Here is a 15,000-nt window from a genome sequence, read left to right on the forward strand (position 1 = left end):
CCCCTTTTCTAAATGTAACCAACAAAACAATCATTGGCTGGTTATTTACATGCACAGTATCCCCGCTGCCCCCCCCCCCCCCATAACACACTAATGCCTGATCCCAAAGCCATCTGCATCTCTAATGAACTGTATCACATGTACAGTAGGCTGAATGTGTTTTCCTGAAAAACTAAATATTCTAGCACTGGACATCTGACTTGATTTTTGTAGTATCCCAGACACACACCCACAGCTGAAAATAGTCCCCAACAAATGCACTATTTGCTGTTGTTTGAGTGGTATTGCTCAAAACTGTTTTAGAAATGATTTTGTCTTTTTTTTTTTTTAAATGAAAGAATATTTCTGTGACTCCTTTTCTTTAAGATTTATGTCTCCAGGAGTAAATGGGTTTGAGGCTGAGAGACTCAAACAATCTGTGAAAGGTGGAACATATTGAGAGACGGACAAACAATTGTTGGTTTTGGTCATTTCATGGGATTTTTTTTTCCAATAATAAAATATATAAAATATTGCCATTCTGATCCTTTAAGCAGTTCACCCTTTCCACTCCACTAGCTCTGCTTTATTACCTCACCAGGCCCTGGCTGTAACATAAAAAGCTTGAAAGTCAACGGTGATTTTAACGGCACGGGGAGAGGGAAAGATGGCTTTGGGAACGGGAATCATAAGACTGCTCTAGTTTGACATCACCACATTCTAAAACGACAACAGGTACGAGCCGTGCCTCTTTTTATTATGACACCCCACCCACATCCCCACCCCCACCCCCACACAGTCGCGCGCACACACACACACTAGCACCCCAAAAAACAAAACTCATGACGGCACTGAGTGGTAAGAGTCCAGGGTGCAACCACAAAGCACCATCTAGTCCTGTGGAGTTACATAGTCACACACACACACACACACACACACACACACACACACACACACACACACACACACACACACACACGAACACACGAACACACTTGTGGGAGTGTTGAGAGCTGGCAGTTTAGTGAAGTGTGTCCTCGGTGATTTGACAGAGGTGTCCCCAGCTCTTGTTCTCTGTATCTCCCCTCCCCTGCCTCCTGCTTCTCCTTCATCTTCTCACACCACCTGGCATGCTGGTTCTTCCCTGAGCTCTGTACATTCTAATCAGGGCTGTATTTCTCGTTCTCAGACACAAGCACACATGCACAAACACACACACACACACACACACACACACACACACACACACAGACGTCTCTCCCTCTGGGTGGGGTTAAGTCCATTCCTCGGGTAAACTGTGACACACAGAGTGAGTGTAATCAGGGCGACCGCCGATTTCCATCCACAGTGACGCCGTCAGGGTTTGGCCTGAAGGGGGCGCTACCAACAATTAACCAGCCCTTGGATGCAGAGGGGAAGAGATCAAGGGGAATTCATATTGTCAGACATCAATGTTACAGTATAGTGCACTTTGATATAACTGCATGAAAGGGGCACTTGTTATTGCAATACTGTGAAAATAATTTGTTACAAGTTTTACAGAAAATCTGTGTATAAAAGTGTGGGTGTGGGATTTTAATGAAGTGAGCATTTATGTAAATGTTTGAACCAGTTTTTCTGAAGCTTGACCCTAACTAGGGGCTAAAAGCCAGAATATTTCAGCATCAATTCTGACCATTTTTTTTTATTTTCTGTCTCTTGTGAGTGCTGAAAATTTATGGAAATGTAATACTAAATTACTGTAGTACTCCCTGTAAGAAGACTATTCAACATTAAGATCAAAAAGAAGGAGCAGGAACATGAAGAAAGATATATTTGTAACTCACGTGTAAAGAGGCTGCAGTTGCAGATGAGAGGACTTCTGAGGAGGCTGGTAGCCGTAAGAGTCAAAACCACCAATGAAATCAACTTCAAAAGGAGAGAGAAAGAGAAGAGATGACATCATTCCACTTTCACTTAAATTCGTTTTTCTTTTTCTTTTTTTTTTTACAGTGTTGTATTTCAAGATGGTATCATAATGCTTTAATACACCTTTATAACACTTTACACCCCCTGTTACATCAGAATGTGCAGAGATGCACCAATGCATCATCTTTCTCGCTGCTTCTATGTCATTGATACATTGTTCTAATCTTTCTCAATCAATTCGGAGCAACAGACTTATTCGGTGCCAAGTGAAAAAGAAAATTGTCCAGCTGTTGCAAGATCTAACATTTAAATTTTTACCTTTACCTCTTTCATGATTTGTTTTCATTTAGAACATGTTACACATGTAATATAATAAACTGGTGCAAGTGTTAATTAGTTAGACAGGTAAATCAACCAGGCTGAAATATTGGCCATTATTGGCTAATTGCAGATATATTGGTATCTGGTGTATATGTTGACCCATAAGTAGCAAGAAATGTGTTGCCATTACATACTTTATCCATCAGGCAACACTGATGGTTTTACTGATATTTTCCAAGTGTCTTTCTATAAATATTTTGATCAAATTTTTTTAAAACCAATCTAATGGATACTTGTTTGTTTATATTATGTTTTCTTATAAAGAAAACATTAACACAAGTCAATATATTATTATCATATCCTATATTATCATATATCATAACTGATATCCATCAGGATGTATTATTAATGTACCATGTGTGATTGGTATATATCCGTGGTCTGTTTTGAAAGAGTTTATTCAGAACCATCTGTAATGTGATTCAAAACTTTTGATTTATTTTCCATGGCTATGTGGTTTGACTAAATCAAAAAATTGATTGACACAGCCACAACTTAACCTTATCATTACCCGTTTTAATGTTGTGGCTGATCAGTGTATGTTATGACATGCATTTAATCCTGACTGAGCATGCTGTTAAGACATCACTGACACAGCATGCCCTTGTTTTCACAGGAAATCAGACTTATGGTGTCATATTGTAATTATGGGGACTTAATTTCCTCCCCTGAGTGAGAGTAAAACACTCACGAGAGGCACATGAGGAGAAGAGCCATTCAGACACACAGATGGCACACCCAGGCTGACAGTCAAGCGCTAGCAAGCAGACAGACGAACACTCTGACGGTGGGAATATTCCGGCAGACATCTCTAAAACTCCCCACAGATGGAGTGCTAAGATCACCCAGAGGGAATCCTCGGCGGTGATATTGTTCACCATGACTCAGGCAGGAGAAAACAATGAGCTCACAGCACTTGCATCCAAAGCCACGGATCGTTAACACAAAAGCCCTCTCCACGATTACGACAAAAGTAAACCTAATGTGCTGGACAAGGCACTAGAAGAGAATCAACAAGATTTTAGGAAAAGCAAAAGTACTCACAGCTGTCCTCGTCATCCTGGAAGACTTTGCTCACGTAGCAGGCGTATACGAAGCCAAAGAGCTGTTAGAGAGGAGATGGTCAGAAATAAGACGATTGTTGTTGTTGCAAATTTTTTTGTTTGTTACATTGTTCATAAAATGTTAGTTGTGTGTCTGTGTGATACTGTAATAAAGCCAAATGGATGTAGTAGGAATACACTGTATGATAATTTGTAGAAGTGTGTGTGTCAGGAAACGTACAGCCAACAGGATCTGAATGGCTGAACTCAACACCTCGATGTACTGGTAATCAAGGAGACACCCGGAGACAGTGATCACATGGTGGTCATCAGGGGCCATATGAGAGTCTGGCACAGGCGTTACCAGGCAACCAGGACCATGCTCCATCCACCACGAACGATGGAGGGATGTGTTGAACGTCATGAGAAAGTCCCTGTCCTGTGACACACACATACATACACAAGTTCGTACGAGAAGGGCTACAACTAACGATTATTCTCATTGCCGCTTCCTCTGTTTTCAAATCATCTATTAATTGTTTCGTCTACAAAATGTCAGAAAATATTGAAAAATGTTCATCACCAAGGGGTCAGTAGATGAATCTGAAGGAATACCTCAAAAGAGCATTGGGCTAGCTAGGCTTTTTACCAGATTTCCTTTGTTTAAAGGTAAATAAATTACTTGATTACTTTGGCCTTAAAAAATAATTTAACTGATATAACTGTAGGAGGAAAAATCACTTTTTAATTTAAACTTTAACTGTAACTAATGTAGATGTGTGCAGACTGTGATTGTGAGCTGAAAATTAGGGCTGCAACTAAATTTTGGATGTAACCTGATAAGTTTGGCATTTTCTCTTAAAAACTTTAGACTTTAAAAAGATACTACATGAAAGTTTTTACATGTAAATTGACCATCAAAAAAGTTGCTTATTAATTTTCTGTAAATATATATACAGCATTTTTATAAGATGTCACCAGCCAAAAGTTTTGGGAATACTTATCAAAATTGTTGTCAATTCATTTTCTGTCAACCAAGCAATTAATAATTCCAGCACTAATGAAAAGAGCAAATATGCAAGTTGGAAAGGTATCACACACAACCCCAGGTATAAACACAAAGAACTTACCTGAGACAGGTTCCCAACCTCCAGGTAGAAACAGATGATGAAGGAGTTCCAGCCCACCCAAAGGACCAGCCATACTGCATACTGCCAAACAGACACAGAGATAATCTTCTTTATGAAAGTAACTACACACACAGGCTAATGCTTTATCAGTTCAAAGTAGAGAGCAGCTGTGACATCATCTGAAGGTGAGGGATATACTCACAAAGATGAGGTATCTGAAGCGAAACTGCACAGTGCCGAACATGCCAAGGATGACGGCCATAATGTGCAGGAAGTTGGCCAGGATGGGAGCCCACTGGTAACCCAGAAAATCAAACACCTGCCTCTGGAGGGCTGCCACCTAGGGGGACGAGGGGGGGGGGGGGGGGGGTCACATAAACACACGCACATTAGAGGTAAGCCACATACATACAAACACTCACTAATGAAGATATATGCAAATATATACATAAAAACACAACACATTAGAAATCACACACACGCGTAGCGACAGGGACACAGATACATACACAGGTCTGCCGCAGTTGTTTCCATGGTAACTGCCTGGAGCACCAGCAAGTCCAGTGACTGTAAAAGAGGAGCACCCCCTAAAAGCTCCCCCAAACTAATGAGAATCTATGGGCCGAATCCCCCTGCTACACAACAACTCATCAGCCTGGCAAACAATGGCCTGAACAACCAGCCCTCACACTGCTGCTGCCCATGCCTGCATCATGCTCACTACAGGAATAGATATTACTGTCTCATATTACACACTTATTACATTTTATAGGAATAGTCTCAAGCTATTTGTGGGCACAAGGAATAGCTAACTTTAACTCCAGAATGGAGACCAGATGGTGAACAGGGCCTCCTTGTCCCTCTTGTGCTTAACATTCACATGGTTTTGCCAGAATGGGGCTATCACCCCTCTCTCTACAGACACACAGACCACCCTGACACCAAAGCGCCCCCCTGCCCTGCTCCTTCTGCTTCAAAGACACACACACCCTCGCCTGTAATGTGGCATGGCACCCCAGCAGCTGCAGCTCAAAGCTTTTTTGGTGTGACTGTACAGAGAGGCTGGACAAAAATGTCTGATTACAATGTGCGGGTCTGTAGCACGCTGCTCTAATTATATCTTCATGGTGAATGAGTGGAGAGGCAGTCTTGGCCGCCGTACGCGCACATACACACACACACACACACACACACACACACACACACACACACACACACACACACACATAAACATACACATATACACACTTACCAACTGCAGTGAACATATCACCAGCAGCGTGCATCTGCCGTCGCACTTCCCCATCTTGGAGGGCTCAGGACGCGGCTTGGAGCCGCGGAGGCTCCGGGGGAATGACGGGTCCCCGGTCAGATCCAGACTGCCTGACCGTCTCACTTCACACCATTCCCGGCTGAATAGACCTGCCCAAGGCCGCCGCCTCCTCCTGCAACGCTGGTCTGGCGCTTCCACTCACAGTGAGTGACCCATCTTGGCCGCTGGTTTTGTCGGTAAATACCAGTCGCTGGTGGTTTTCAGGAAGGAGAGAGGAGAAGGGACAGGGGAGGAGGTGGGGGCGTCCACTTCACGCCGGCCCGTTGCGGTCCGACCACCACCGACAACCGAATCACCTCGGCCACACCTTTCGGAGCGGGGACACACAAAGGCACAAAGAGAGACGGAAAGCTGTCATAATCTGCCCCAGGCTACAGACAGAAATGAGCATCATATGATACCGGATCACACGGGGGCGGAGGGGAGGAGGGGACCGACCCCGCAGTGCTACTACGGCTAACGTCTGGCTACATGCAATCTGCTACGGACACAAAGCAGCCCGTTGTGACTCACGGTTTTCTAGGAGCGGAAGAGTCCTCGTCCCCCCCTCACCCCTTCGTCCCGATCTTCTCCTCCTCGAGCTGTTATGGGAAAGAAGTCAAGTTAACGGGCAGATCTGCTCACCGGTACCGGGGTCTGGGTTCCTTCGCTCCGTCCAGTAGCGTCTTTTGTCAACAATCGGTGCCGGGGCGGGCGCAGGAGGAGCCGGGGGGAGAGAGAGAGAGAGAGAGAGAGAGAGAGACGAGGGGGGTGGGGGCTCTCAGTCACCGCGACCCCCTCGAGGAGGAGCTGCATGGATTCTGCAGATCCGCGTGCGTGCGCGCGGCCGAGCGGCAGCCCCGCGAGGCTCTATGAAGGAGCACAAAAGAAACGGGCTCTCGTGGTGGCGGAGGAGGCTCAGACAGGCGAAAATAATAAAGTCTGTTACCGCCTCCCACTACTACCAGAGAGTGGATACTGACCGAGGAGAGAGAGCACCGGCCCGCGGGGCTGCTCGTCTCCCCAGCCTGCGGTTATTCAGAGCGGAAAAACCCAATTAACAGCCATGTTTAATCTCAGCTACTTAACACGAGCAGCGCGACAGCGAGCTTCACATAAGTAAAGTCAGCTTTCACTGATGAAAGGGTAGATAATGACCACAAAGGCGGTTATCGCGAGGCCATAAGACAGTCAATGGATAATAAAACTAGTTTACTACAACAAATCCTATGGATCTTACTTTGTTTTTCTCCTTTGCCTTTGACTGATAACCTTATGACTGCACTGTAACTACACTATAACTCTTGTCTAGTCCGATTTGAACTTTATCTTACTTATCGAATTTTATTCAATTTGAACTAAGTAAAATATAGTCACGTCAGTAACTCTATATAGTGCTGAATAAACTGCCCTCATTCATTTATACATAGGCCAATTCGAGGGTTGAAAACATTCAACTTCCAGCACTTTGAGGAAAAACCAAGATGGAGAAAAAAAGGCCACAAAACTTTAACTTTTTTTTAAAGACATTTTCAGTAAAATCCAGTAAACTGAGTTTAACAACTAATAGTAGCCATTCTTAACATGCCCCCATTCCTTTAAATGTTAAATCATCAGTTTAGTTCATCCATTTACTGTCCAACAAGAGGAAGTTGTTTTTCGAGCAAGACACATATAAAACAAAACACAATTAAACAATATGACAGCAATAAGATATTAATAGTATCTTAACTGTACTCTATTGATTATTAGAAAACTGCACCAAATGAAAACAAGGATAAGATGAAGTGTAGGAAAACATTAATGACTAGGTTGTGTGGGACCTAGAGGCAGTTTATAGTGTATAATTAATATGGTGAAATAAGTGCATTTATTGCACTACCAATAAATTAAAATTGTAACTTTCTTCACCTTCTTCATCTAATTTTCCTCCAGCCGATATCCCTGACCTGAGAGAGGGTGTCAAGCTTCTGAGGGAAAGGATGGTCCAGACTGAATAAAATGTGGCATCAGTGTTCATATCAAAGTTCAATTTCTAGGCAGTATTAATGTGTTAAGCAGTAAGAAGTACTCCATATACTGCTGCTTATTTTAAACTACAAGAATGTACATGCACAAGGTTCCTCAAAGTAACTAGTTAATACCACTGTCAGAGAATGTAATGCTTTTCAATGATTTTCCTTGAAAATAGTAGTGGATGAATTATAAAAAAATAACTTGTATCTTTGCATAACCAGATCACAGCATTCAACTGTTTGCTGATGTCTACTCAGCTTTAGTGGGTAAAACCAGCAGCCAGTTCCATGTAAAACAACTATGAACCCAGGAAAGCATCATCATGACAAAAGAACTCACAAAAAAAGAAAAAACGTTTTACAGAATATTGAAGTTTATTAAAAAGAAACAAATCAGAATTAAAAAAACATGTAATTGTAGAGGTTGTTCTGACTGAGCATAATAAACTTTAAACACATGTCCTGAGGTTGTTCTGAGACAAGCTGCTTCAGCCTACATGAAATTACAGAGACTCCGAATTCCACTGTCAAACACCAACCGTCCACTTCCAACGTAGGAGACTTGCTTGCAGGACACACACGCGCACACAAACGCGCACACACACACACATACGCGCACACACGCAAGTTTGCACACATAAACACCCTACTGAATTTCTCCCATGTAGAGCCGTTTATCACTGGAGCCAGACAGCACTGTGAGGAGAGAAAAAGATGATTAAATACTTATTGTTAAGCATGTTTTTGCAACTAAGCCTGAAGTGAGCAAAACACCAAATGAAATCTCACAGAGAGAAAGTTGCGGAAAAACTACATGAACGTGAAAATGATCTTCCCTTCAGTGTGTCTTTCAACTTTTAAAACAAAAAAAAAACTAACCTGTTCCTCCAGTCTTAACATATCTCTGCTCTAAGGTATTACAGCATGTAATCTGAGACAAAAGTAGGTGTTCGACTCACCTATGGGCTCCTCGGGGTGGAAGGCCACTTCATTGACAGAGCCAGCATGGCCAGGCAGCTTGTACAGGATTCTACGTGATGTGGTGTCCCAAATATACACAAATCTGTAAACACAGACAAAGTCAATAACAAGAGTGACTCCTGATGCGAGTCAACACAACAGAAAGGTTTATGTATTCATTTTGTCTTTATTATGCCGTTTGTGGTTCAAGAAAACCAGAACCGAGTCAAAATCATCGTAATGGCATTTACATTTGCAATAACGCAAATTACTAAAAAATCAAACCATGGGACATAAGTTTGTTTAACATTGGTTCAATTAGTTCATTAAATTTGTCTAGATGGTTTAGAAGGTTTTTTTAACTTATCTTTTAAATAACCATTGTTTATTTAATATTTATGTTTTGAGCTGTCTTAAATGAACACCAGTTCCCACAAGCCTTGGACCTTTGTGGGTTCAAAGTCCATGGGTGAGTAGAGTGGCCACAAACAGTTGAGATGTGGCTAGACTAACAGCAGGACAGAGAGGGCCAAAGAGCGTAGACATATGAGACAGCAGAGATTACAGCTAAAAGGTCAGAAAATGACATTAGAAGAGAGAATCAGTGGATATTACTGATATGACAAAACTGAGTTAGGACGATGATGTTAGTAAGTGCATTGCTGCACTAGCAGATTTTCATGGGAGCTGTTTCTTATGTGGTAACAAATTATTAGTTGTTTGTTCTATATCTTGCAGGTTCTTGAGCTGCTTTTCTGTTTTAGTGAGGTAAAGACAATTTTACCCTGTAGTGAATAATAAAGTTAATTTTTATTCTATTCTATTCTAAGATATAGAAAGTCCTGTAGCAGACCCTCATTTATCTAACAATATGGAACAAGGTTCACTTCTTCAGAAAGACAGATGAAAGAGGAGCTAGTGGAACCTGAGGGCAACCCCAAGGCGACATCAGGACAGTGGCTCTCTAGAGACACTATGACAAGAAGTTCCCTGGACTTGATAATTAAGTATACCATGACCTGGCGTGTGCGTGTGTGCGTGTGTGCGTGTGTGTGGTTTCTTCTCACCTGTCAGCTGAGCCTGCAGCTATCTTACTGCCATCGTTAGACCAGGAGCATCTCAGCAAATTCTGTATGACAGCAACAGATGTTAGACACTGCATAACACAACCATTCTACATGTGAGCTACTATTATCACAATTATATGAAAGATTTATACTAGAAAGAACAGCAGAGAGTGATGGGAGAGGCAGGAGAGGTTGAAAGTATTTGTCATGCAAGTGTGGTTGACAGTACATGAAAACTCTGCCAGCAGGACGACAGCTGTTAGTCACTTATGTACAAAGTTATAGATTGCATCAGTTCACAGGATAAAAGTACCAAGTGCTGTTTATTGCATATCAGAGAGGGACATGTTTTGATGCCTTTTAAGAAAAAGTGAATGTTTGGTCTCCCTCATGAAGAAAACTCTGCTGGATGGTAATTTACTCCTTGCAATCTGTTACGCTGGGCGTGTTCAACAGTAGAAAGAAGTACAGTATCAGTCCCTTATGTGCAAGCACACTGCATGTGCCCTGGATCACAAAGAGGGCTGGAAAGTTATCCATGTTACCTTTTCAAAGTTGTGGACATTGCCCTGGAAAATCTTCACACATCTCTCCTTGGGCGCGAATGGTCGAACATCCCAAATGCGCACTACACAGAGAGTGAGACAAAAGTCGAATGAAAGATCCAGTGACAGAATATTGAATCTTATGGCGTGAGCAACATTTCTTATACAAACAGCCTACCTGTGTTGTCCATGGAGTTTGAGAGAAGGTATGATCCCTCAGAACTCAGTGCGAGTCCAGTTACTGAGTCGCCATGGCCGTGCATATTGTAGATCAGCTTATTCTGCCTCAGGTCCCACACCTGCTCAACACAAACAACAGCTCCATATTCAGAGGATGAAAACCAGTTGTCATAATTGTGGTCAGAGTCAGGGTGGAAAATAAATAGACAAACTGTTGGTCTCACAACACATGAACATGCTCCAACACAACACGCCCAGCTGCAAAATCACAAAAGGAGCCTGCAGCAGGGTTTGTAACCAAAAATAGGTAACAGAATGAGGCACGAAAACACTGATATGATTCTTCAACATAATTATAAAAGATGCACGAGTGAAACAAAGGAAGCAGTGAATTCACTATTTCATGGGCTGAGCAGCACCTGAGGGAGGCAGTTTCACAGCACACTGACAATAACCTAAACGCTTCTATTTCAGCACGTTATTTAAAATGCAGTGTGTTTTTAATCAACTACAGATTAAAGTCTGCAGCTTTTTCCATTAACTATTTTTAATAAGATACACAGCATACTAAACAACCCAAATCATCCCCCTCACCAGATGTTTGAGTTGAGCCACAGGGGCAGAAAACTGCAAAATAAAAACTAATAGTTTTTTTCAGTGATTCTTCATTTTTGTTATCTGCTATCACGGAATTTGATATCCATATCCCTTCCTTGCAAGCTTTATCATAATCTACCAGTAATGTTGTTTGTAATGATCTAATTGGTCTTGAAAAGTATGACAGTAACATTTAACTTTTTTTTTTTAAAAATGGACTTTTGTGGTCATAACTGTGGTATTTTGTGGAATTGACTAAGGGTATTTTTTTGCTCAGTGAGGATGGGTAGAAGGAAAAAGTAGCAGTCAGCAAGGGAGGACATACAGGACACAGCACCCAAGGACAATTATCTACAGCTTCTTCTGGTATTATTCCTTTTTTGGTTCATCTCTGTAGATTTACTTTTTAATTACAATTTTTATATAAAACATTTTATATATATATATATCAAATGTGTACACATGCATGATATAAATTTATTATGTATGTATAATTGTTGCATTATGTATATAATGCATGTAATAGTTCAAGTTCATAATTCAAGTTGGATGATAAACAGAAAAAACTGATACCAACTATAGGAAAAAATGACTGTCATCACTTTACTCATATTGATGTATGTCCACGATGTAGGGCAAAAGCTTTTCTCAGGTGCTTTCAAAAAATATTACCAAGGTGTTATCATGGTAAGTTAAACTTGTAATTGATTGAAGTTAGTATAATATATATATCATCCATAGTATGTATGTGTGTGTGTTTCAATTTGAAACTAATCTGAATCCCTCATAACATTTCATCATTTTCATTTTCATCAGATCATTTTGAATGCACCTGGAAACGACACAGAAAATAGTGCATACTGAAACCCAGTACCTTGATGTCGTTGTCGATGCCTCCTGACAGGATCTGGTCACTGGTGTCGTTGAAGGTGACGGCCAGCACCTGATAGGTGTTCTGGAAAGTGTGGATTGCCCCCTTCTTACGGATGTCCCACAGCTACCATTAAGACAAACATACAGAGAAAGACATTAACAAAGGCACTATCAGATCATGACCCCATAACAACTCTCCAAATTTAGGATCAGCTCTCGAATTGTCTCCCAAGACTGACCAGTGAGTGGAAAATCACACTTGAACACTTGAATTCAGTAATAGAATACATTTCCAATCAAATGTCATTCAATCTCTAACAGGTCACTTAATTTATTCAAATTAAGCAACTACAAATCTCACCTTTACTGTCCCATCGTCGCTGCCGGTGCAGACAAGCTGGGGCCCTCGGCGGGCCGGGTAGCAGGTGTTAACGAAGGAGGTGTGGCCCTTCAGACGCTTGATCCTCTCACCTGTTTCACTGTCCCACACACCGACAGTCTTGTCTGTGCTGGCTGAAAACAGCACGCTGAAATACACCACATGAAAACACAGCTGGTTAAGAACACAAAGGGTAACATCTTACACCCGGCGAAAAACGAAACGCAATTTTCTTCGCTAGTTTCTCTCTGCAGAGAAGCATCTTTCTTACTACGTGGTAAATCCACCACAGCGTTTCCCATTCTATACTTTGTCCACCACAGTTTCATAGTCAATTGAAAATTTAAAAAGTTCTCATAACATAACATAAAAGATGTCTAACATTGTGATTTGTGCTGTTGTTTCATTGAGGAGCATTGCGCAGCACATTGATTCGCTCAGCTCTTCATTGCCCCTCTGGGCACACAGAGCTGCTCCGTGCGTGTGCAGGGACTGGGCTAACTGGTCAGTCACAAGTTGTAAGCACATCTGGCTTTTAAAGGGAATGGGAGATGGCACTCTGGATGGTTTATTGCATGTTACACTCCCATGATTAAATAAGAGACTAAGTACAACCCTTTTGTATCATGTGCCTGTAAGAGCGACCGTTTTTTCCGCAGTTACAGTAGCAAAAATGGATTTAAAGATGCCTTAAATGCACTTGCGCCTTGGCTTTAGACCATGTGCTTTGGACTGTGAAAATAGAGTCCAAAGTAGCTCAATCCTTTCTAGATACATTTATCAGTCCAATGGACAAAGCCATGAATTAAGAAGCATGAGTTCGACATGTCTCTTGACAAATATCTCAGCCAGGTAGTAAAATTTAACAAATGGGAAATGTGTGTTGTTCTTCTCTGATTACAGACATTAGAATTCATGTCATGTTTGCTTGGTAGTTTGGTTTAGACCAATATTACTGATGGATAGCTGATAATGTTACAGACTTTTATCAAACTAAATATTTGCAGCTGCTGTAACTATATTTCTTTCTGATATCTGTCATCCAAACAGTTCCAAGGATTATAGATGACTAATTTTTTATTGCTGCATGTCTATAAAACAATTCACTTTAAGTTAGTGCTGTTCATTTAGACACCTAATTATTTTGACTGGAGTTTCATCCAGAGTATACCTATACCATTTTACTTCCTAGGTGATCGTTCATACCTGCCATCTGTGTTGTAGTGCAGCTCCATCACTGCTCCACTGTGGCCCTTCAGCGTGGCATAATTTTCACAATCTCCATACACATTCCACAGCACTACAGCAAAGAAACACAGGGTGCAACAGTTTCGTAACAGTAACTGGGCATGAAAACATTTTAACAATGATGTGTGAACTGCAGGGTTTGTTGGCTGTTTGGTGTAATTTAGTTGTTAATAACTTACATATGAGTCTGTCAAATCCCGAGGAGGCCAGCGTGGCTCCGTTAGGATGAAACTTGCAGCAGTAGACCTCGCCCTCGTGGCCAGACATCAGCATGATGGGAGCCTGCATGCTGGAGCTTCGCGGGGGGCCCTGCAGGACATACACCAGTGGTCAAATATAGTGGTTATGAGACTGAGGTTAGTGCTGGGTGAATTGTAAAATAGATATATGCTGTTGAACAATGAAAAAGGAAATTCTTATGTGTATTTTTCAATCCCTGCTGCTATTTTGACATTCAAAATACAGTTCAGTGGCATGTTAAAGAGAAAATGATTAATTGATAAATCAAGAAAATAATCAACAGTTTAAAATATAATAACAAAAACTTTTTGCAGGCCAAATGTGAAGTGTCATGTACAAGCCACAGCATCAAAATGTGCATAAAGCTGAATCAAAGACCCTCTAAAAGTTTTAATAAAACAGAATATTATAGCCTTCATGAGGGTAGGATTTATTTCAAGAGTTGTATTAGACTTCATTCGCTTTCGCTAGATTTCCCTAATAAACAGGCAATGATATAGCATCATTACTGTTTCAGTGTAAGATCCAGTTGATATTCATCATAGTCGGCTGCAAAATAAATTTTCAAGCTCTGCAAAAGTAATTGTAGGAGAAATCTGAAAAAAGTGTACAATTGCCTGTGCATTTGCCAGTCCCAGCTGAGAGCGGCTGAAAGTGAATTAAACGCACCACAGTATTTGCTGCTTTTGAGTTTATGTTACTATCTTTTCCTTGTTAACTGTATAGCCGGAAACCGTCCCATTTATACACATAAAAACACTTTTCTAACCCAGTTAGTGCACTTCAGAAGAAGTTGTGCAATAAATAATAACAGAGCGACCAAAACAGATTTGTTTTGGTCGCCCCTAACAGGTTTCTTCCAGTACATCTCTGCTCACACCGGGTTATTCTTTCCGTACCATCGCCACGAGTTGCTGTGACTGAGCCGCCGCCACCAGCTCCGTCCGAGGCCGCTTCACGGCGGCGGGAACCACCGCCATGTCCGCTACTCTCTTCTTAGGTTCAATCATCTTGGGTTAGAGGATAAGAAACAGCGAAAACGTTGAAATTCAAAGCTGTAATTTTACAAAAATGAACGGACGTCTTTCATAGAGGGACGTCCAGCGGCGTAACACCAACGAAGAACATCGAGGAACTACTTCC

General features: G+C 41.5%; 2 protein-coding genes across 3 annotated transcripts; both read right to left on the bottom strand.

Annotated features, from left to right (window-relative positions):
• Positions 1-773: 773 nt before the first annotated feature.
• Positions 774-6,462, bottom strand: nkain1 (sodium/potassium transporting ATPase interacting 1). 2 transcript variants are annotated; one of them, XM_022747262.1, is made up of 8 exons: positions 6,399-6,462; positions 5,694-6,081; positions 4,644-4,781; positions 4,442-4,522; positions 3,553-3,750; positions 3,313-3,373; positions 1,806-1,887; positions 774-1,379 (listed from the first exon to the last, which is right to left on the bottom strand). In XM_022747262.1, exons 2-8 carry the CDS (start codon positions 5,745-5,747, stop codon positions 1,370-1,372), a joined length of 624 nt encoding a protein of 207 aa, XP_022602983.1. In that variant the 5' UTR covers positions 5,748-6,081; positions 6,399-6,462; the 3' UTR covers positions 774-1,369. The 2 variants fall into 2 exon arrangements, with proteins under 2 accessions (XP_022602983.1, XP_022602984.1); XM_022747263.1 differs by having other exon boundaries at positions 6,288-6,428.
• Positions 6,463-8,374: 1,912 nt separating this feature from the next.
• snrnp40 (small nuclear ribonucleoprotein U5 subunit 40) lies at positions 8,375-14,972 on the bottom strand. Its single transcript, XM_022747626.1, has 10 exons — positions 14,757-14,972; positions 13,797-13,926; positions 13,576-13,669; positions 12,352-12,517; positions 11,992-12,114; positions 10,519-10,639; positions 10,341-10,423; positions 9,796-9,857; positions 8,728-8,831; positions 8,375-8,464 (listed from the first exon to the last, which is right to left on the bottom strand). The coding sequence occupies exons 1-10, from the start codon at positions 14,865-14,867 to the stop codon at positions 8,415-8,417; spliced, it is 1,044 nt and encodes a 347-aa protein (XP_022603347.1). The 5' UTR covers positions 14,868-14,972; the 3' UTR covers positions 8,375-8,414.
• Between the last annotated feature and the right edge of the window lie 28 nt (positions 14,973-15,000).

Source organism: Seriola dumerili, unplaced genomic scaffold (genome assembly GCF_002260705.1).
Source record: "Seriola dumerili isolate Sdu_G_001 unplaced genomic scaffold, Sdu_1.0 BDQW01000110.1, whole genome shotgun sequence".
NCBI lineage: Eukaryota > Metazoa > Chordata > Actinopteri > Carangiformes > Carangidae > Seriola > Seriola dumerili.

What these genes read in the sequence shown, in the direction of transcription:
- nkain1 (XM_022747262.1), bottom strand. Translation starts at nt 5,747, where the DNA reads ATGGGGAAGTGCGACGGCAGATGCACGCTGCTGGTGATATGTTCACTG. An exon ending in TGATATGTTCACTGCAGTTG is followed by an intron (nt 4,782 to 5,693) that starts GTAAGTGTGTAT and finishes TCGTCCCCCTAG; the next exon opens with GTGGCAGCCCTCCAGAGGCA. An exon ending in CCATTCAGATCCTGTTGGCT is followed by an intron (nt 3,374 to 3,552) that starts GTACGTTTCCTG and finishes CCTCTCTAACAG; the next exon opens with CTCTTTGGCTTCGTATACGC.
- snrnp40 (XM_022747626.1), bottom strand. Translation starts at nt 14,867, where the DNA reads ATGATTGAACCTAAGAAGAGAGTAGCGGACATGGCGGTGGTTCCCGCC. An exon ending in CACAGCAACTCGTGGCGATG is followed by an intron (nt 13,927 to 14,756) that starts GTACGGAAAGAA and finishes TATGTCCTGCAG; the next exon opens with GGCCCCCCGCGAAGCTCCAG. An exon ending in AAACTCCATGGACAACACAG is followed by an intron (nt 10,424 to 10,518) that starts GTAGGCTGTTTG and finishes CTCTCTGTGTAG; the next exon opens with TGCGCATTTGGGATGTTCGA.